General features: G+C 38.0%; 1 protein-coding gene and 1 long non-coding RNA gene across 4 annotated transcripts in view; one reads left to right on the top strand and one right to left on the bottom strand.

Moving 5' to 3' along the window:
• The window catches only part of LOC122539933 (integrin alpha-3-like), a 163,972-nt gene extending 140,139 nt beyond the window's left edge, over positions 1–23,833 (top strand). Inside the window, exons 21-26 of one of the 2 annotated variants that reach the window (XM_043675134.1) lie at positions 759–872; positions 4,764–4,880; positions 6,457–6,555; positions 8,361–8,486; positions 13,082–13,223; positions 17,336–17,458. In XM_043675134.1, coding sequence (XP_043531069.1) covers positions 759–872; positions 4,764–4,880; positions 6,457–6,555; positions 8,361–8,486; positions 13,082–13,192 — 567 coding nt within the window. In that variant the 3' untranslated portion in view covers positions 13,193–13,223; positions 17,336–17,458. Of the gene's footprint in view, positions 1–758; positions 873–4,763; positions 4,881–6,456; positions 6,556–8,360; positions 8,487–13,081; positions 13,224–17,335 lie in introns of both variants that reach the window. The other variant, XM_043675133.1, reaches the window with a different exon arrangement.
• LOC122539936 overlaps positions 1–24,112 on the bottom strand; it is a 76,876-nt gene that overhangs the window by 40,269 nt on the left and 12,495 nt on the right. The window lies entirely within an intron of this gene.

Raw genomic sequence — 24,112 nt, 5'->3', positions numbered from 1 at the left:
TATATTGTTTCATCGTAACAGAAGCAGTTTACAACCATAACTCTGTACCTAGTTATGTTACTGATTTAACTGGACTAAGAACCAAAAGTATCAGGGGGAGATAAGATGTTCTGTATTAGAAAGGAGGAAAAATTGACATATAAATAGTTGGCTGTCCTTGTGTGTCCTGTTTTCTGGACATAAGAGAAGAAAATAAATGCTACTTAAATTGTAGAATGTTTATGAGTCTGTGTATCACCTAAGCCAATTTTTCCAAAGAAATTTGAAGTTTTCATTGAGAATCTTTAAATCCTATATCAATAATTATCCTAATTGTGCAGAACAACGAAGGTGTTAAATAAATTTGCTAACAACTCAGTACTTTGCCATTTTTAAAAAGAACAAGCTTCACAGAGCGAGGATAGGGTAAAACATAGAGATGTCCGTTGAGTTGGGGGCAAATATTTAGATACATAAAGTTTAGTGGCAGTGATTGGCCTATAATCAGTGCATATACATGATTTGTTCAATCCGACATCGGAAGGTGAAGATACAGGGAAGAATTTTGCAGTTCCTTGCTAATGGATATGTGAGGACCAGAAATTCACTTTCCATCAAATTAATTATCCTTGATGGGAGTGGGGACAGGGGAGAATGCATTCCCACTGGATTCTTTGGGTGATAGGATTGGAAAATACCATCCAAAAATGTGGCCTTGTTTCTGGAAAGCAACATTTATGTTCTTGCGATTAATATGTACCTTGAAATTTCTTTTTCAGGGGAATAATCACACAACACACCCACAAAGAAGAAAACGTGAAGTGAAATCTGCAGCTGCCAAGAATTTAAAAATACTGGGCAAGCTGAAAAAAGGAAAAGGCGACTTGCAATTAGTAAGTGATTGAACTCGGAAACTTTGAAGGAACAATTCATGTTGTGGATATTAAACATGTGAGGCTGAAATGGTTCTGTTTCTCAGTAAAATACATTGGGCAGTCTCAAATTCCTCTGACATGAGCATAAAAGGTATAGTAGTAAGTTTGCAGATGACACCAAAATTGGAGGTGTAGTGGACAGCAAAGAATGTTACCTCAGATTACAACGGGATCTTGATCAGATGAGCCAATGGGCTGAGAAGTGGCAGATGGAGTATAAATTAGATAAATGCGAGGTGCTGCATTTTGGGAAAGCAAATCTTAGCAGGACTTGTAAACTTAATGGTAAAGTCCAATGGAATGTTGCTGAACAAAGAGACCTTGGAGTGCAGGTTCATAGCTCCTTGAAAGTGGAGTCACAGGTAGATAAGATAGTGAAGAAGGCGTTTGGTATGCTTTCCTTTATTGGTTGAATTATTGAGTACAAGCGTTGGAAGGTCATGTTGCGGCTGTACAGGACATTGGTTAGGCCACTGTTGGAATATTGCGTGCAAGTCTGGTCTCCTTCCTATTGAAAAGATGTTGTGAAACTTGAAAGGGTTTGGAAAAGATTTACAAGAATGTTTCCAGGGTTGGAGGATTTGAGTTATGGCGGGAGGTTGAATAGGCTGGGGCTGTTTTCCCTGAAGTGTCAGAGAGTGAGGGGTGACCTTATAGAGGTTTATAAAATCATGAGGGGCATGAATAGGGTAAATAGACAAAGTCTTTTCCCTGGGGTGGGGGAGTCCAGAACTAGAGGACATAGGTTTAGGATGAGAGGGGAAACATATAAAAGAGACCAAAGGGGCAACTATTCACACACAGGGTGGTACGTGTATGGAATGAGCTGCCAGAGGAAATGATGGAAGCTAGTACAATTGCAACATTTAAAAGGCATCTATATGGGTATATGAATAGGAAGGGTTTGGAGGGATATGGGCCGGATGCTGGCAGGTGGGACTGGATTGGGTTTGAATATCTGGTCGGCATGGACAGGTTGGACCGAAGGGTCTGTTTCCGTGTTGTACATCTCTATGACTCTATGTCCACTGTAAAATTGTGGCATAATTCTCAGTGCTTAAAATCTGGATGCTCATTCAGATTTCACTTTGTGATAACATACTAACATATGGAAGCTAAGATATGATGGATGGGTAAAACTCCTTTGGTTCATGCAGTATGGGACCTAAACTAGTCTGCGTGATCACTCTGGCCATGAATTCCTCTCAGTATTTACCATTTATAAGAGGTGATGTTCCCAATACTACAGTGATTCGTTGACTAAACCATGCAAAGAAAATGTTTGTTTTTCTATTCCTTGCTGGTAGTGAAAATCTACAGCAAGGACAGACAAATAGTACCATTAGATATACTCCTGTCTTGAGATGCAGCCTTGATTTTGATACATGAAGCAAAATCATTATCAGTGGCAGTTATTGATATCATGGTGTGTTGTAGTTATAATGTTGACAGGCAACTTCTGATAGCTCAAAGGACACTTGTTCAGGAAAAAACACAAATACATTCTGTTGGTTGGTGTAATAAAAAGTCTTCAAATAAAAACTTTCTGTGAATGAGGCAGCATTATTCAAACCAATTTTGATTTGGAGCAATTCTCAGATTTTGGCATTTTTGTGTTTCAAGGCAATTTGGCAAGCAAATTTAATGTTAGTCTTCATTGTGAGGGGTTGAGGTACAAGAGGAGATTAAGGAAGTCTTGCTGCTTATTTACATGACTTTGGTGAAATTGCATCTGGAATGCTATAGATGGTTACGGTGTCCTTAACCTTAGGATGGATATACTTCCATGGATGGAGTTCAACAAAAGTGCACTAGAATCATACACCAGAGAAAAATACTACAGTTCCAGGAAATCTTAAGAAAAAGTAGAAATGTTGGAAGTACTCAGCAAGTCAGACAGCACCTGTGAAGAGAGGATCAGAGATAATGGGTAGAATCTTAACAGTCCTTACACAATGGAGGTTTGTAATGGCCAGTGAGGAGGTTCTAGACATCAAGGACAAAAAGTCCCGTTTTCTAACCCAGTGTTGAATGGTGAGATAAAGATCTTGCTAGTCAGCAGCGAGATACTTATTTTCATGCATCAGTATGCATTAATGTGTCTTTATTAATTAATCTCACCTCATTATTATGCAGTGTCCCATTCTTCTACCTGCTGGATAGAAACCAGATGATAATTCCATATGAAGATTAGCGTAGCTACTCTAGCTCGCCACTTGCTCACCTACACGTCCACCATGAATACAAGGCTCCACCATCTCAGGGAACACTCACTGGGAAACAATTGAATGCACCTGGAATGCATTGGCATTCAACACATCAGCATGGCACATCTCCAACCCACTTACTGTAGTCTTCGTCACTTAAGTGCTGCGATTTGGAGCACACCAGCACATGTTATTGTAACACAGCTGCCAGGAAAGTTTGTATGTAGGGACAGGCACAATCTTGTGATTGGATTGTGGTGGATCTCAGGGCTGTATACTCACTCTCTCAGCTCTCACTTACTTTCTACTTATTTGGATGTTCACAGCATCCTTGCATCACCTTGCCTTTTTGCACTTTGCCCTCTCAGACTTTGATTTTGACTAGTTTTATAGTGTGCACAATAATTTTAGCCCAGGTAACTTCTCGTGTTTTCCAGCTGTTGTCAGTCATTGGGATGAACATGATGTTTTATGTCACCATTCTACGTCAATCTTCAATAAAGGGTTATGACTGTTTGGAATTCTCTACTTCAAAGGATGGTAGTTGATCAGTAACTAAGTATTACAGCAGTGAAATTTATAGGTTTTTGGGAAGCCGAAATCAAAGAGATATGGAGCTAAGATGAGAAAATGCAGTTGAGTTAAAAGATCAGCCATGATCCTGCTGGATGATGCAGCAGACTCAAGGAGTCATGTGACCTACACTACCCATATTTGATGTTCTGAAGAAAGAGTTGTTAGTTTATTGATACATGTAACTACAATGGACGGAGTATTGCCCAACTCATGATAGCATTTCTGAGACTAGTTTCCATCCTGTGGTTTAAAATAGTATTTATGGTAAGTCTACATTTATGAATTGCAGGTGTTATTTGATTCAATAAACCTCAGCTCTGATTGGATTTTTTTTCTAATAACTGGATAGCTTGATATTTCTCCCAAGTTTAACAGGTAGGCAATTATAACTGGTACAGCACATTATATATATCACAAATAGTCTATCTGCCAGAAATTATATAGAGATTTCACTGAAACCTAGACCAGACCTCCCAGCCTAAATAGGTTCAACTTCTAAAGTTTCCCAAAACTTAGAATAATTTTGTTAATTGCACAACTAGTTATATAAAATTGTGACAAATGTACATGTAGTTTTTCATCTTGTGAATGAATGTGATGAAAAGGCCTGTGCTTTGATAGATACGGAAACTAATTCACAGTTATGAATTACAGTGCATCACCTTGAGACCATAAAATAGAATAGTGTCTACCAGTGACAATGCTAATGGCATTATAGCTTTTATGTATTAAAACATTATACAGTAAACAAAAAAAAAATCACAGATATTTGATTTGCATATTCTGTACTGGAAAATGTATTTTGTGTTAATTGTGATGCCTTTTAATTTGGAGCTCTAATGATCATGTCCCTTTAACTGACACCTTTAAGTACCTTCCAAAGCATATTCAGATCATTGTCGCCTTCATCAAAAAGCTAAATATGGTGAATATAAAACACTTTTTTAATAGGTTGCATAATTTTTGTTATCAATTTTTTGGTGTTGCTTGATTTAACCTTTCAACATGACATTTATCTGTCTGAAACAAATCAATAAATGCTGCTGAATATTCATTTGTTTAACAGGATTGTAAACACAAACACACGGCCCGGTGCAAGCAATTCAGTTGTTTGCTACACAATATGACTCAAAAGGCAACAGTAACACTCCGAGCACGGCTATGGAACAGCACCTTCCTGGAGGTACAGACTGAATCATGTCAACTGGGGAATTAGTTCTAGTTTTTCTTTTCACTTTTATCTTCCTGTTTGACCATAAGCCTCTTTACAGCATCTTCCAACATTGATTTATGGGCAAACAGCAGGGACTGTTTACTTGCAACCTCAAATTGAACACAGCAATCAATCCCTCTTGTTCCTCCCTTGATTTGTTTTCCCTTCTGTTACACCCAGTGGCCAAGCATACAATGGTGCTTTTGTATCTGATTAAGCTAACTCCAGTGAAACACTTTATTTCTGAGTCCATGGACCAGTATAATAATTTCCTTCTGTAATCAATAGATGACAGGTATTAGAAAAAAATTCTAAAAATTAAAACAGATCTAAAATTAAGTTATAAAATTGTGCCTTGCTTCTCTAAGTCAAACTTTACACAGAACTATAATTTTGAAGAAATTCTTAAAGTATGTACTTTATTTAAACCCATGTAGGTAACATTCTTGATCAATCTCTAAGGACTAGATGATTTACAAGTTGTCTCTCTTGTCAGTCAAATGCTATAATTTCAAAATTAATCATTGATCACTTTCTTTGGGTGTACACTGACTGCTAAGACTCCAATATGGTGAGCAGAAAATGTGTTTACATTTCTGGCTGGAAGTGTGCTGCGCAACATATTGAGTGAGAATGAAAAGTATGCGGCCACTACCCAAACCTGTAATTAATGATATGTCCTTGTAATATTGTAAATACATATATGTGAATCAGGAGTAGTCAGGTACTCAGTTCCTCAAGCATCTACTGCCATTCAATTAGATAATGGCCAATTTGATTTTTCTATATTCTTACCGACTCTTAATAACCTTAGATAATGTTAGATGGATTGGCCATGCTAAATTACCCAACAGTGTCCAGGGATGTGTAGGCTAGGTGGATTAGCTATGGTAAGTGCGGGGTTATGGGGATGGGGTGGGATGTTCTTTGGAGAGTCGGTGCAGACTTGATGGGCCAAATGGCCTCTAAGTGCACTGTAGGGGTTTGATGTTCTATTGTGTTTAACCTTCATGAGATGTAATGCTTGTTTGAGTTCTCCTTTCTGAGACTAGTTTTCCCTGATTCTCTGCTACACCCAACTGAAAATATAAGGAGTATACTTCTCAAAACCTTACTGAAGGAACAGATTGACACATTTTCTTTCATGCCACCATTACTACAGTCACACCCATTGTTTACTCCCATTCCCCGTTGCCTTAGTACTATTGCAGTGCCAAGCACAGCCAAGTCTTGCATTCGTTTTTGGTAGCAGAAGCTCATCATCTCACTGGCTGCAAGATAATGAGGCATGAGGCCTAATATTGGCAGAGTCTCAGGCATCACCATTCAGACACAGGCAATTTAATCTGAATCTCTTATATGCTGAAAAAATGACTCAACTGAATATCCAGGCCAGTAATGTTTTCACTTTAACTACTGGTTGCTTGCATTTTTAAATTTTTTTTTAATATGTCTGATAATAATGTTGCATAATCATTGGCGTTTCTCTGAGAGTTTACTGAATCACTTAAAATCCTCGCATATATTTCTTGTTTTGTTATTCTAGGAATACAGGGACTATGGTCGGATTACTGTAATGATAGAGGCATCCTTGCACTTGATGACAAATGTCACCACAATCAAAATGAAGCAACCAGATGTGATAGTGAGTTCTTTCAAATTTTCTTGTAATCAATAGTTATTTGAAACTATTTGCTCTCATTCTTCATATTTGTGAATATAGGTGAAATTAAAGCAAAATTGTTTAGTTTTAGAAACTACATCCAATACTAGCATTTCTTTTGCATCCTTAGTGTGGTAAAACATCTCTGGGAGCTACACTGGGGCCTTACCAAACAAAATTTGATAACAGAGTCACATAAGGGGATATTATGACAGTACCCAGAGTGAGCAGGGTGAAGAGGTTTAAGAACGGAATTCCAGAGATTTGGATCTAAGCAGGTGAAAGCATAGCTGCAAATGATGGAGTAATGTAAGTGGTGGTGGATGTATTGGAGGCTGAAAAAGGCCAGAATTTGAGGAAATTTTGGAGTAAATTACAGGAATATGGAGGGGTGAACCTAAGGAGGTGGAAGTCAAGATTAGAGTGGTGCTGGAAAAGCACAGCAGGTCAGCCCTTCATCAGAAATTCCTGCTCCTCGGATGCTGCCTGACCTACTGTGCTTTTTCAGCACCACTCTAATCTTGACTCTGATCTCCAGCATCTGCAGCCCTCACTTTCGCCGGATATTATGACAGTACCCAGAGTGAGCAGGGTGAAGAGGTTTAAGAACCACTTTTTCAGCACCACTCTAATCTTGACTCTGATCTCCAGCATCTGCAGTCCTCACTTTCGCCTTAAGAAGGAGGTGCCTCAGTAGGCAATTCAGCTGTTTGGGCTTGCTGTGCCATTTAATAATGATCATAACGGATCTCATCTCGGCCTCAACTCCACATTACTGACCGTTCCCCATCATCAGGAACCACTGAATGTTTTGAAAATGAGAAGGAGGCTGCTCTCTGTAGAAGGTGAGGTAACTAGGGTGAGGCACAGCATGTTCTGATTGTGTGCCTGAAGGAATTCAAAAAGAGATTGTGACATCTGACATCACCAAGCAAATGCAATGCACAATGACTACAAGTGGCTAATTGTTCAGGGAACATCTTCCTTGTTTATTCCTGAAACACCAACTGCTAGGAGGTAGGATGAGCCTTCTTCTAGGTGATATTTAAAGGGCCACTTGGCATTTTGCAACTGGCTGACTTTTGCTCAAGTTAATGAAAGCATTTTGTCGAGTTGCTGATAGAGTTTGACAGCAGAGAAAAAGGAAAGGACACTGTCTTGCATAGACATGAGGGGTATTAGTTGGATTGATATTTGCTTTGCAGTCTGAGCAGAACATGAAGGACAGTGAAGCAAACGCCCAGAAGAAGGAATAATCTTAGCAGAGCTCCAGTCTTATGTTTGGGTCAGCAGGAGTATTGCTTCAGGAGCCTTTGCCTAAGGATGTAGTAACGGAGCTGTTACCTCCTTCACAAAAATCTGAAAACTTCACACTAAGGCAAGGATGACTGCCCCGCTGGCTGTGAAAATCACCTTTGCCCTTTTATTCATTGCAACCAGTTCCTTCTAGTTAGGAGCTGACAATATTGGTAACATGTCAAAATTTGCCATCATTACAGCATCCAGACAGAAGTGTTTTACAGGAGAAGGGTCTGCTTTCTCTTGTCCCTGCGGAGGGAATATCAGTCCCTCGTACTGCAAAAATTGTTTTCCATGATGCAATATGGTAATTGTGGACCTCTCAATGTACAAAGTGAAGTATCACCAAGTTTCAATAAAGAATGGAAAATCCACCAAATGTGCAACGATTGTTTCATTTGTCATACAAAACCAGGCAGAATGTGGATCAGTTCTTTATCAAAACGTTCTCTTGAACTAAACTGGACATCTCTTTTCATTTAATTCAGGCATTTCTCAACATTGAATCCCAAGTTGACGATGAACCACCTTATGAGATACCAGAGTGGATTATTGCTGTAGCAGTGCTGGCAGGAATCTTATTATTGAGTCTGATAATCCTTTTACTCTGGAAGGTATGTTCTAAGAAAAAGAAAACTTAATTTTCGTAGAGTCCCTTTTTATCGACAGAACATTTTGTAAACTCTGGGCTCAAATTTAGGCTACAGAAACAGCCAAAGCCAAGAAATCAGAGAAGCCACAAACACAGAAGGTGACTGGTGTACATGCAATTTGGACAAATCCTGTTCTTGCGTACAAGTGTTTCTTGGTAGCAATTATTTACACAATGGCAATTGAGGGAGCTAATTCTATAGTTGGACCACACTGACGTATAGTTCCTCTCCTGTGAACCCAGGCATGCTTCTGGCCTCTGCTTGGAAATGCTAATTTGAGTCCTTTTGATGCTTGAAGCATTAATCATTTCAGTGATAACATAAAATATGTAGTGGAAAGGGAAATGCGGAGAAATATAACATGCAATGAGTCCAATATTGCCCATTTTACTCTTATCACTTGAAGTTAGAATTATCCTCTTATCATTTTGTTTGCCCTGTTAGTCATCTGGTGTCACAGGGTTGTTTTCCAGGACTGACCTCTGTCATTATTACCAAATCCATTTGAAATTAGATTAAAGTTTAAAATGAGATGAACTACAATATTATTATTATTAGTTTCTAGGTGAAATGAAAGATCTCTCCTATTATCTATGTTTAGAAAATAGAAAATTATTTTTACCCCAGTGGAAGGAAACTTTTACGATTGCCGCATAATTACTTTGCACAACTTTCACAGTTACCCCAATCAATTTAATCTGCTAATATGAAATGTATTGATGTCAATGACCAGACAACAATATTTTGCTGTTTGTTTTATTTTCATGAAAAATAGGCCCTCAAAGAGATTAAGGTTTTCTTTTGTAATTAAGTATTTAACAGGTCAATGGCTTAGATTGTATAATATATTATAATTCAACAGATATTTTGTTCAAATGTCATTATCTTATCAAATATTTAGTTGTATCTCCTTGCACTTGGCTATTCAGTCATGAAGTATAGAATTCCTTTGGTCAAATTAAATGCTGCATGTGCAACTAGGTGCTGCAGAACATCTGGCCTTTCTTTGATCAAATGTTTCATGAGAACATTATTTTAATCAAAAAGATCCATCTAGAAACTTGTCAAGAGAATGCAGTTTGAATAAAATAAGTCCATGTAATAAAGTATGAAGAAAAAGGAATATAACAGGCTATTGTGAAGGCGTTAGAGTCCTGCAAATCATTTGTAGCCAATCTATAATCATAATTTGACTTTGTGTTTCAAGTAATGACAAGCAGTTTTAAATTTTTCATTCATAGTGTGGAATTAAGATCAATTAATTGTTTGATGCAATTAAAGACTTTGGTTTATCTCACGCTTCACAACATTTTTGGCAATTTGTTCAGTATGATGTTTAGGTGGTGATTTGTATTTATAAAAATACTTTGTATTGATAAATTTGCGTAACTGAGACAAAATGGCATAAATGTATACCAAAGAAATTATTGATCTTTCAATGATTACTGTACGACTGGTCATCTATGAAGAGTTGCCACATTGACATATTTTCAACTTCCTGTTGCTGGGCACCTAGTTCTAATATTGCTTTCTGCTCGTTTAAGTCAGTTTTGACCTACAAATTAAGCATGCAAAGTGGCATATTCAAATTTATTTGATAGCAGGATGTTTGCAGCTATTTGAAATTTCCTTATAGGTTTGTTACTCTATATTTTTCTCATTTAGTGGGTATTTATAGATTATACTAAGCAATATAATTGCATCTTTGGCTCTAGCCAAATTAATTTTGCCCTTGAACCCTCCGAATATATGCTTTTTCTGAAAATACAGTACTCTTTTTAACCAAAACTTGTCTTTTCTGAATATCTTGTAACCAGAAATATTCAACAGTCATTGAAAAGTGTGGCACTGGAAAAGCACAGCAGGTCAGGTCGTATCCGAAGAACAGGACAGTCAATGTTTCAACCATAAGCCCTTCATTAGGAAGGACTTATGCCCGAAACATCGACTCTCTTTTTCCTCAGATACTGCCTGATCTGCTGTGCTTTTCCATCATCACACTTTTTGACTCTGATCTCCAGCATCTACGACTTCACTTTCTCCCAGAAATATATGACACCCAATCAGGCCTTCCTTGAGCCAGGGCTGTTTTATCAATGCATCATCACAATCCCATGTGATAATCTATGACTGTAACTATAACCAATCGTATTAACAATACTCTATGCATTCACATGCAGACAGCATAGCTCTGATTTAGACTTCATTATTTTCTGTCACTCTGACTTTCCTATTAATTGACTAGTGTGTATTCTAGTACAAAATGATTCCACCCCCCCCCCCCCCCGTTATTTCATCATCATACTTTGAATTTGTTAAACTAAAAAAAGCTGCAAACAGTTTATGCAAAGATAACAGCAAAATGTGAAATGTTAATTATGGCATAGGAAGGGATGTAGAAAACAAACTTGAATGTGATTAAAATAGCTTGGGGTGATACTTGAAGAGGCTTAGGAGTCTGACTAAGCTCAACATTTAGCATGTCCATCTTACACAGAGTTGCAGTCAATTGGATGTTGAACTACAGACAAAACTGTAAAGTACGAGTCAGAATGTTTGATAGTGATACAGTTTAAATACTGCACATTGTTCTGATCAGAAGAAGCAAAATAATCATTCAAGCATTACAGGCAGTGTAAAAAAGCTGCTAATTTGATCTTAAATTATGAAGGAATGTCGGTGAAATATTAAGTTTTTTTTGCTAAAGACGAAGCTTTGAAAGATGACCTCAACAGTTAAATGAAATTGTTCTCTGGAATACTATTTCTAATCAAGTTTTCAAAGAACGACAGAAGAACACATGATCAAACTAGTAACGATAACTTGAGGACTGATATAATGAAATACTGCTTCACTGAATTAGTAGTCGAGAGCATGGTGCTGAAAAAGCACAGCAGGCCAGGCAGCATCTGAGGAGCAGGAGAATCGACGTTTCGGGCATAAGCCTCATCAGGAATGAGGCTTGTGAGCTACGGTGCTGAGAGGGGGTCGGGACTCGGCGGGGAAGGTAGCTTGGAATTCACTAGGTAGATGAAGGTGGGGAAGAAAGTGATAGATCAGAGAGGAGGGTGGAGTGGATAGATGGGAAAGATAATGGAAAGGTCAAGAGGGCGGTGCCGAGTTGGACGCTTAGGACTGGGATAAGGAGGGGAGTTGGGGGGGAGCTGGTGAAATCCACATTAATCTCATGTGGTTGCAGGGTTCCAAGGCAAAAGATTAATTGTTTTTCCTCCAGGCGTCAGGTGGTTAGGGTTTGGCGATAGAGGAACCCAGGACCTGCATGTCCTTGGTGGAGTGGGAGGGGGAGTTGAAGTGTTCAGCCACAGGAAGGTGGGGTTGGTTGGTGCAAGTATCCCAGAGATATTCTCTGTAACAATCCGTAAGTTGGCATCCTGTAGAGGAGACCACATCTTTTCCTCTGTTACATCGATGTCTGAATCGGCGCTACCTCGTGCTCCCATGAGGAGGTTGAACAGTTCATCAACTACACCAACGTCTTTCACCCCAACCTCAAATTCACCTGGACCATCTCGGACACCTCCCTCCCCTTCCTGGACCTCTCCATTGCCATCTCTGGCGACCGACTCACCACAGACATCTACTACAAACCCACCGACTCTCACAGCTACCTGGACTATATCTCCTCCCACCCTGCCTCCTGCAAAAATGCCAACTCTTATTCCCAATTCCTCCGCCTTCGCCGAATTTGTTCCCGGGATGACCAATTCCACCATAGAAAATCCCAAATGGCCTCCTTCTTCAAAGAGTGAAATTTCCCCTCCCACGTGGTCGACAATGCCCTCCAGTGCATCTCCTCCACTTTCCACACCTCCGCCCTTGAAACCCACCCCTCCCAATGCAACAAGAACAGAACATCCCTGGTCCTCAACTTCCACCCCACCAACCTCTGTATACATCGATTCATCCTCTGCCACTTCTGCCACCTACAAACAGACCCCAACATTATGGATATATTTCCCTCCCCATCCCTATCAGTGTTCCAGAGAGACCATTCCCTCCGCGACTCCCTTGTCAGATCCACGCCATCCATCAGCCCTCACCTCACTCCCAGCACCTTCCCCTGCCACTGCAGGAAGTGCAAAACCTGCACCCACACCTCCCCCCTCACCCCAAAGGATCCTTCCACATCCAACTGAAATTTACCTGTACCATCACAAATGTCATCTCCTGTATCCGTTGCACCTAATGTGGTCTCCTCTACATCGGGGAGACAGGACGTCAACGTGCGGATCATTTCAGAGAACGTCTCTGGGACATCCGCACCAACCAACCCCACCACCCCGTGGCTGAACACTTCAACTCCCCCTCCCACTCCACCAAGGATATGCAGGTCCTGGGCCTCCTTGATCAACAAACCCTAACCACCTGATGCCTGAAGGAAAACACCTCATTTCCCACCTTGGAACCCTGCAACCACAAGGAATAGATAGACTCATCTGTAGTTTTCTTGTGAAAAGAAAGTATTGGATCCGTTTTTTTGTAAAGTCAATTTCAGTTTGTTGATCAATTTAATTTAATAACTTCCTTCTTTATAGTGTGGTTTCTTCAGGAGGGCGAACACACGAGCGATGTATGAAGCCAAAAAGCAAAAGGCTGAAATCAAGATTCAGCCTTCAGAAACTAGGCGGCTTACTGATTGTGACTAATGCTGGCCAACTTCGCTTCCTGCACTTTTTGGTAATACAGGGTGCAGTGACTGAATAGGGTGTGGTATGGAGGTGCTTGGGGATTTATTCTTGGAAAAAATATAATAAGCTAGATGTCTGTTTTCCCTTTCTTTAAATATTAATCACTCCAAGAATAATCTTTCATATAAATTCTTCTCAAGATTCAGGTTGTTCAAGTTATACGTTAACTTTTACTGACAGACATTGTCATGGGATTTGCCTTTCCCCACTCTCCTCCACCTCACTGCTGAAAGAACAGCTTTATCTTGAGGAATGAGTTGCCCTCACAGGCCTTTTGTGAATTGTTCAATAAATTGGATTTACAAAAATTAACTGGCAGCAAAAGAACAGCTGGTTCATCTAAAGTACATCTTATCATAACTAAACACTTCCCATAATTGGTTTTGCTGTCCAACTTCGCTCCTTTTGCCACTACTCTCCTGTTTAATTTCATCCAGGAATTTGGAGAAAAGTTCATTCCTAAATGTCAGAAAGCCAAGGAATAGCAGAGGACTTGAGTGAGCTTAATTCTGACCTCACTGAATATTTACACTTACATTTTCAACAGCAGTGATTCCAATAGCAATAGCGAGTGGGAAATCTGAGGGCAGTTATACTGTCCTTCCTGATGTACTCTGGATTAGCTAGTTCAGCATCAGCCAGAAAAGCATTTGTCCTTATCCCCAACAGTAATTTCTAACTACACCACTTAAATTGTTTTCTTCATGAACAAAGTGGTTATGTTCATGGAAATTGTAACAATTTGTATATGAATTGTGATAGTGATGTTCACTTTTAAGATTGTGATTGCTTAGTTCGCTTCTTTAACACCTTTACTCTGTTTGTATTTTTGTGAAGTCGAAATTTTATAATACCAAAATGCTAAATCAACTATTTATAAAATGTTGTGACACTTTTTCCCATGTCCAAAAAGAACTTTAGCAGAAAGGACTACTTTAATCTGTTTCATAAACAACTCTGATTTTCCTTCCCTTTTCTCTATGTGGTGTGGGTTAATCTTCTGCTGTTTTTCTTTCTAACAAATTCCAGATTTATCTGGTTTCTTCTCTAACTTACTAACTGTTTTTATCCTCCTACTGATATAGCATTTTATAGACTAAATATATTATATGATTATTGCATTGAATTGTAATGATTTTATTAGAAAACTTTGATTGGTGGATGCCCATCGTTACTGATCTTTGATATTTCTTCATCTCTTTTCTTTCCTGTGTGTAAAAGTGGAGAAGTAAATGACCAACCTCAGCTGATTTGGCCTTTATCACACAAGGGGCACTTTTAATATGAAACTTTCCATATCACGTGGGACCTATCTAATACCACCACACTGTTTATATTGCAACATATTTAATCCAATTTAATGATAATAAATATGTGATTTGCACTGAACACTGGCTCCAACACGGTTCAGATACTGATCATTCCAGTTATATAGTCCATTACGAGCACCAGTGGTCCACAAACCAGAATCCACATTTCCATGCTAATTTTTGAACCATGTATTCACTTCTCTGATTTTATGTACCCAGTACAAATTTCCACACAGCTCAGATAACAATTCAGAAATTATAACTTCTGAAGTTCCAGATTTAATTTAGCACCTACTTCCACATATTCTACATATCTGGAGGTAGAATATATGTAGAATATTCTTCTACATATTCTCATTCCGTACATCTAGGAATATATGGAAGCTATATTCCATATATAGCTATTTCTCCCCTTATCATTGGTGCTGACATGGAGCACAACCATTGGATCCTCCCCAACCCACTACAGTCCTTAGTATATAGGACAAACAGGAAGACAGCTAACAATCCGCATACATGAACATCAACTAGCCACGAAACGACACGATCAGCTATCCTTAGTAGCCACACACGCAGACAACAAGCAACATGAATACGACTGGGACAACACTACTATCATAGGGCAAGCCAGACAGAGAACAGCCACGGAAGCCAGGGGACGAAACGTTTGCAACAAAAACTTCCAGCTCGGCGAAAAGAACCACAACGAGCACCCGAGCTACAAATCTTCGCACAAACTTTGAACTACAGTCCTTTCCAACGCTGAGCTGATATACTGATTCCTCGCACCTAGCAGACAACATAGCCATCTGGGATCTTGTTCTTCACTGCAGAGAACAGTATCAACCTCCCTTACCATACTGTCACCACTATATTCCAAGTTGCTTCCCCTGCTTGAATTGCTTCCTGTGCCAATATGTCATGGTCGGTGTTCGCATTCAACCTCTCGATTCTGCTCTCATTCAAAGAACTCCAAACCTGTTTAACAATGACAGAGATTGACACTCCTTCCAGTCTGTGTCCCCTTACCTCCCTTACTGCCAGTTATACCTTCCTGTTCCTGACTACTGACCGAGAAGGAAGATCCTATCCCAAATGGAGTGTTATTTCCTTCTCTCCTCCCTGATGTGTTGCAGTGTCTGTAGTTCAGCCTCCAGCTCATAAACTCTGAGCTCAAGCAAGTTGAACTTCAAACAATTATTGCAAATGAATTTGCCCTGGATCATAATGCTACCAAGGAGTTCCCATATGCTGCAGCTTTGACACATCACCTAAATTATATCCTAAATGAGCTTTAATTATTCAGATTAGATTAGATTCCCTACAGTATGGAAACAGGCCCTTCAGCCCAACTAGTCCACACCGACCCTCCGAAGAGTAACCTACCCAGACCCATTCCCCCTAACTAATGCACCTAACTCCATGAGCAATTTAACATGACCAATTTACCTAACCTGTACATCTTTGGACTGTGGGAGGAAACCAGAGTACCTGGAGGAAACCCACGCCGATACAGGGAGAATGTGCAAACTCCACACAGACAGTCGCCTGAGGCTGGAATTGAACCCGGATCCCTGACACTGTGAGGCAGCAGTACTAAACACTGAGCCACCGTGCTACCCCAATTTAACTTTTAATTATATTTACTTACTTATGTTATCTTTTACATGTTTTATTAACTTTACCACCAATTTGTGTATGTATATTAAAACTGAAGAATGAAAATTACCTTAACCACTTACCAGAATCTCACCAAACAGCTAGCATCTTTCTTTGTAGTACAATAAGAACCACTTTCAATCTGCTGCAATGAACCTAACTCTGTCTGCGACTGCCTGCTGTGTAGTCCTCATGTCACACACTCCTTTCAGTGATGCTGACTGCCTGTCTCAGAGTTCTCACCTTACCCACTCAGAATTAACTCCAATCATTTGCCCACTACTGAGATTAGACTGAGTGGTCGGTAATTATTTAATGGGGTCATTTAGCCCAGTTGGCTGGAAAGCTGGTTTGCAATGTCAAGTGATTCCAATATCATGGGTTTGATTCCAGCACCAGCTGACGGTATCATGAAGGTCCTTCTATCTCAACTTCTCCCTTTGCTTGAGGTATGGTGACCTTCAGGTTAAACCACCTCTGGTCAACTCTCTCTTTCTAATGGCAGAATGGGGCAATGGTTACTTTACTCAATTATTTGTTCTATACCTTATGCGATTTTTAAACAAAAGTATAATGTTAACAGTCTTCAAATCCCCTGACACAATTGCTACATCCAAGGAGAATTGGAAAGTCAGATCATGTATTATTTCCTCGCTGGTGTCTTTTAACAGTCTGGGATATACTTCATCTGGCTCTAGTGACTCTTCCACTTTCAAGGACACTTATTTCTTTCAAGCTTTCTCTGACCCCATTTTATCATACCAAATATCACACACTCCTCACCTAAAGTTATACATCACCCCACCCCCCACTTTTGTCAAGACAGATGCAAAATGTTCAGAAGCATACCCAAATTTTCCACCTCTATGCATTGGCTTTCTTTTTGGTCTTTAGTGGGGAGTACTGTTTCCTTAGTTATCTTATTACTCTTACGTACTGATAAAATATCTTTGGGATCCCCTTGATTTATTTCCCACTTTTCTTTCGTGCACTCTTATCTGATCTCCTAAGAATTACCCACAGATGACGCATGCCCACAGCAGTTGTATTGGTCAGTCACTTCTTCACAAATTAATTGCAGTGTTAAATGCATGATATTATATTTTTTTCTGACCTGTTCTCTTTCGAGCAGTGTGGCTTCTTCAAGAGAACACGATACTACAGGAGCATGCCAAAGTATCATGCTGTGAAGATCCGCAAAGAAGAGCGCTATTTTATTACAGAAGGCTTTACAAAAAAGAAAACGCAGAAGAAGCAGTGGGTAACAAACTGGAAAGACAAAGACAGTTACTAATATTTGCTTCTCCATGAATTTAAAGAGGCCATATTGATGACACCACATATTTTTACGATTAAGATTACAAAGAACTGGACCAGTGTATCAACATTTCTGTTCACATTAATTTAGTTCTATTTATGATAACTTGTGTTTCAGTCAAAAGCAAGAAATTTTTTTATGAGACAAAGTTTATAAAGCACAGTAGGAACAGCTCTTGATGCCATTTGAAGTTGATCCTAGAGCTAAGAATAGTGCAGGAACTTAGCTTTCCTTGTGGATGAGACTGTTAAGAGTTCAAAGCACTGAAATACTGGGGAGTAAAGGGGATAAAAGTGCTTAATATAAAATATACTGTTCAGTGATAATTTTATACTTAAAGGGTTAAAATTTAATTTATTGTGTTATAAAGGGAAGAAAAGGTCCATTTGAAATGTAATTTGGAAGATAGGGAGATAGTTTAATGGAAAATCAATTGAAGGGTGTTCAAAAGAGTTGCTGCCAGACATAGTTGTGCAAATATGATCCAAATCATAAGACAAACAAGGCCAACACATATTGGATAACTGGGAATATTGTGTTTGTGCTGTTGCATATCCTTTTTCCTGACCCAAGCTATACTAGCAATATAACTGTTTACATGTTTACATCTTAAGTATAACGGTCATGTGTATGACCTTTCCCTCTGTGCCCTGTCTACTGACTAGCCATTGCAGATTGCAATTTCTAAGTGTGTCTTGTTCTGTAATATCAATATACAATTATTAAAGGAGAATGAGAAATAGAAAGCTTTTTACATCAATCTATATGTTAAATATCAAGCTTTTGATGTCTAATGATATATGGTACTGTTTTCTTTAAAATACAATTTATATGTTAGTAATAAGGGTGCCAAATATCATTATTTTTTCATTGTTAACTAGATAGCATTGGGAAACATTCAAAAATTTGTTCTATTGCTTAGGTTTGATTTTGAAGAGATTGGAGATCTGTCATTTGTCATCCTGATTGCTACTTTGCTAGGCAAACAAGATGAAGGAAAGTGTCAAATCAGATATCCACTCACTTTAGTTAGTTTATAAAGCAAGTAGAATTAGCTATCAAAGATTCTGATTATTTAAAGATAAGCTTATTACAAAAGCCACGACTGTGTATATACTGATTAAACAAAAAAGCCTTCCTTTTTTACTTGGACGATCAGAATGGTAGTCCTCATTTCCAGTAATTATCAGCAAGAAAGAAAGCATTCCATGCCAGTACGATATGTACGTTTTTGTTCATATTAGATGGCATGGTCCATTGATGAATATAACCTTGAATCTATGTGTGCTTGTATAAATGTATACGCACACAAATGAGGGTGACAGAATATGTGATTGGAGAAAGAGGTAGTCTACATTGTTTATTTAACATTTATAGTATAGACTTACAAAAATGTGGAAAATCTGGCCCTTATATTTTCATATAAGTGTCAATCCATTTAATTCAATCAGGAAAGCATTTCTTTTAAAGTACAGAATGAAACAGTTATTACAGTTTGAAAACTGTGCATATTTGCAGACTTGAGATTATTAAAATCCCTAGTAAGTGCAAACATTTTGGTTCTCTATCACAAATAGCTTGTTTTTCTTGTGTTTAGTTGTGTATTTTGTAAAGTTATTGGTAATTTGTAACCAAACCAGACTGTAGCTTGTTTTCCATCTGCAGACTGATGCAGTTATAACAAAAAATGCCATTTTAAGGTGAAAATATAGAACACTGGTTAAGCTTCAGCTGAGATTTTGTGGCCAAAGCAAGGAGAAAGACTGGAGGAAGGATGTCAAGGCCTTGGAGATGGGGCTGAGGTGATTTACTAGAAATGTCTGAGAGATAAAGGACATCGGTTACTTGAGTGACTGGAGAATCTGGGATATTTCTCTTTAAAGCATAGAAGGTTAACAACAGATTTGGGGAAGGTGTTCAAAATTGTGAAAGATTTTGATGGAGTAGATGAGAAGAAATTTTACATGCAGGTGGGGCAAAAGATAACAGTTAAAAATTATTGGTAAAAGAATGACATGAACAGAAAAAAGAAATACTGCATTTTGTTATGATCTGGAATGCACTAACTGAAATTGTAGAAACAGACTCGAAAGCACTTTTCAAAAGAAAGTGGGTAAATACTTGAATCAAAAAAATGATGAGGTGAGGTTTTATGGGGTCTGAGCAAGAGGATAGAATTAATTGGCTATCTCTTTCAAAAAGCCAGGATGAGCTACATGCTATCCTTCCACGTTGAATAATTTTATGACAATATTGTAACTGCTGGAAACTTGATATAAACACCTGCATTAATGGAAATACACAAACCTGAATTCATTTATACAGTAAAGATAGATTCATTTGTTAAATTTGAAAATTTCTACTGTCTTTATATTTTTCTGAATGGAAATGTTTTAACTGCTTTCATTTAGTATTAATCCTAGTAGCTGCATAAAGCAACTTTGTATTGTTGGGATTCTATGATCATTGTTATTGAAATACATTATTCTTTGGAATTCTGGTTAAGTATTTGTTGGGGGCTGGTGAAGATTGGAACTGTCAGGTGCAATTCTGAACACCTAAGGATATTTCATCATTTTGATATTTTTAAGTCTGTTAAAGCTTCTAATATTGGTTATCTGAGAAAATTGAAAAAAACTCACATTCAATATTATCTGGAAAAATAATTTACTGTTGTTGAGACATCTCATCCACTACATGACAGGAAAGGTAGTGGCTGCTGCAGAAAAAAGACCACTTACATTCTGCAGGATCACAGAGTAGCCAAACCATATATAAGTCATGCAGAGGTTTGCAGGGGAAGCCCATGGAGAAAGAGGTGTAGGACTTTCAACAATAAAAGCAGGCTGTGCCTCCTGAATCCCTCCACCTGATGTCCAATCCTTCGATTATATACTTAATACCTTTTGAACCAGAGCTTTCCCTCCTACCCCCTGATGTAGCAAGTTGATAACAGTCTCAGCTGCCACTGGATTCATACTAGCAATGTTAGTAAGTAGCCATTAATTGGCCACTGAAGTGTCTCAATGTTTAGCAGGTCAGGGAGGTCAGCTGTGGGCTTCTTCACCCAGAATTCTAGAATGGAAGAAGTTGGAAAGCAGAGGGGCTGAGGTAAACCACTAACTTGTTTAATTACATATCCTTTCCATCTTCAAATTTGCATCGAGCAACTTTAGCTCACCATTTGAGGAAGTACAATCCAAATTCATATTCATTTTAAATTGCTCGAGGGACTGCCATCCTGATTTTCTATTTAATTTATTGTTGAAGGAGGCAGATTTTCTGTTTTCCATCAAGTGTTTGTGTGAGAGTAACCAACTATGTAGAGAAGCGAATATATCAATTCACAAGGATGAATAGAACCTGACTCCACCAGGATTCCACCTATGTCTCCCATTTCATTGTTTTCTGTTTCATTCTTTTTCCAGTGGTCAAGGGCCAAAGGAGATCTGATGACTGATCACCCTTAGAGGTTGGCACTTTGTACCTTCTGTTGAGCTTGATGGAATGCTAGTGCCAAGTCTCTAAGGGGGAGGTGACTGATCCCCCAAAAGGATTGCCCACAAGGCTTGATGTGTCTGCACAGAAGTGAGTGCATTCGTTCGGATCCCACTTTATTTCCTTTGCTCCACTAAACAACATTGAAGAAAATATATTTTCAAAATGGTGCAATGTGTCTATGTGGATGCATGTTGCCAGCTCAAGCTAGCGAGGTCATCAAGTCACCATACTATGCATCAGGATTTCAGAGGCAGGCTGAGATTCTGTTCCATCAAATTTGGGGTGGAATGAACCTAGTGAAATCTTGCTTCTCTTCTGTTGTTTCAGTATATGGAAATCTGGACTTCCTTTTCCTAAAAGGCTGAGAATGTTAAGTCAATTGAAATTACCAAGACTGAGACTGATAGACATTAACAAAAATCTATAACATTATGAGGAAGAGGAAGTAAATAGAATAGACATACAGTTTGGCTGTGCTTTACTGTATATAGTAGTAGGCCATGCAGATTTAAGACATTTCTACCAATTTTTCAACATTTAGCATAAGAACCAGTTTCAAGTCTTTCATTGTTATAACATATTTGTAGATATATTCACAGTTACTTAGGTTTATTTTAAATGATCTATACAATTCTCAAGAAATAAATCAGGCTAACTTTAGTACAATGCCAAGTATAAATGACAAATGTTAACTGTAAAATTTGTATAGCAATTTTTCTGCATTAATGCATTTTCAAATCTCTCATATTTGCTCATTTGGAAGAATGAAATTGGGTGCAGTACTTGTTGATTTTTCACACATATCTATATCAGTAATTGGAGGTGTGGTTGACAGTGACATAACCTCTGAAGTATTGATGTGACAGTTCATAAAACCAAAGATTAGGGAAGAGCGTGTGGTCGATAATTAAAGATAATACACTTGTTCTTCAGGTTGGTTATTATATATGACTTCTCACAGTGTTACTATACTTGTAGTTAAGTCAAGATGTTGAACATATAATCTCGCTGACGTTTTAATCCTGTACAATGTTGCTTTATTGGAAGTGCTGTTTCCATGGGACACTAATCCAAGACCCCATCTGCTCTTGTCAGGTGAATCTAAAAGATCCAAAAGCATTATTCGAAGAGAGCCAGAACATTTCGGTGTCCTGGCCAACAATCAGCTGTTAATCACTAAAACAGATGGTCTGGTCATGAATTTCATTGCTGTTTTATCAGACTTTGCTTTGTGCAAAGTTGTTATAATTTTTTTTTACAACTGCAATAATGATTAACTTCAAAACTAGTTGACCCTGAAGCATGTTGGCATGTCCTCATTTTGCAAAAGGAATTATAAAATGGAAACTCATACTTTGATCAGACTTATGCTGTTTGTTCCATTTATTGCTTATTGTCAATGGCTTCTTAACCAGTGATAGAAATTTAAAATGGGATTATCATTTTTAATTGATATCATATGTATATAATCTAAACAGTGAAGGACTGATTTCCAGCTAAATATTGACCTCCCTTTTCAAGTTGCTAAATTTACTCTAATTACTTGAAATTACTTTAATATATTTCCAAAATAAAAGCTAAATACTAGAAGATTTATTTGGCAAACTTAAAGCTGAAAATATTTCTAAACTGTGCACAGCCGTTAATAAGGTAAACAGATGGTAGGATACTTTTCAATTCAGATAAGAAATGAAATAAAGTAACCAGCAGCAGCAAATTCAAAATCATTCCATCTTTTAATGAAAATATACATCAAATTCTGTATCAGCCGAAAGCCTTGAAACTTAGCTTTCAAACACTCTTCATTATGGAAATAATATCAGAGATAATGGATTGGTGAACAAATTTGGCACTGAACTTGAGGTTATCTTGTAAAACTTAACAGTTGAGGTGATTGAAGCTGAGAATAAAGATTCCAGCTGTACAGAAAAATATTTTCTACTCCAATTTCTGTTCAGCTATAACTTTTAGAACTTGGATGTTTATTTCTTAAGCATTAATTCAGATTTTTAAGAAATATTCAGGAACTAGAAACTGTTTTTTAACCTTGCACAGAAATTGTAAAGGACTCACAAATTCATTGAGGATTCAAATCTTCTGGGTAGAAGCACAGAAGTTTCTATTTCAAATGCGAGATCATAAATCTGTTCTTTTTTATGTTAACCTTTTCTCTGATGTTATAAAATACCTCTAATGTTCACTGAAAGCACTAAGCAAATATGTTGCTGGGAATGAACAAGCTAGCTCAGGATCTACACTTCTTTCATAACTAGCATCAAACACCTACAAGAACAACAGTTCAATTTGGAAAAGCAACCAAATCTCATTAGATTTTCTTGCTTGTAAATTCAATTGACTTTATTTTTAAAAATGAACCGTTGAACATACAGTTATAGAATTACGTCTTAATTCACCTACATTCCCAATAGGGAGTTTTACAAAAAACACAAATAGCTCTACTTCTTACCCACCTCGCTACAAGACAAATTCTTACTCAAAGTACAGGTTTTTGTAAATCTTCCATAAACATTTAGTGTTGGGAGGTATTTGCTGCACTTTGAGCAGGGATGACTGTGTTTCCCAATTTATATGATTTTTGTTAAATTTAGCCCAAATAATAGATCTGACGCCAATTAAACCCGATGTATCAAAAAAAAGCCTTTGCAGTCAAGATGGTTATTTTACATTCCACAACTACCTCAAATCTGTGCTCTAAAAAAAACAAGAATAGTTATTGTTTTCCTATTTCAAGCAATCAGGTAATTTTAGAAACACATATATTTAATTAAGTTCCATACTTTTGCTCCTAAAGCATTTTCCTCCCCATAATTAGCTTTTTATTCTGCTACTTAAGTACCTAAAACACCTCAGGAAGTTGTACAATGTTGCTATCCAAATGCAGATTATTGTGTGTTTAAAAAAGTGTCCTTGCTCTTTTTACAGCCTAAATAAAAGATAGGAATGCTCTCCTTTCTATGGATTGTCACATGAATGAATGCATAAATTGTTCTACAGACAGTGTGTTGGTGAATATATCATGTCACTGGACCCCATACTCTTTTTTTAATGATTTAAGGTTGAAATTTTAGC

This window comes from Chiloscyllium plagiosum, chromosome 33 (assembly GCF_004010195.1).
Source record: "Chiloscyllium plagiosum isolate BGI_BamShark_2017 chromosome 33, ASM401019v2, whole genome shotgun sequence".
NCBI lineage: Eukaryota > Metazoa > Chordata > Chondrichthyes > Orectolobiformes > Hemiscylliidae > Chiloscyllium > Chiloscyllium plagiosum.
This window is presented reverse-complemented; position numbering and strand designations above follow the sequence as displayed.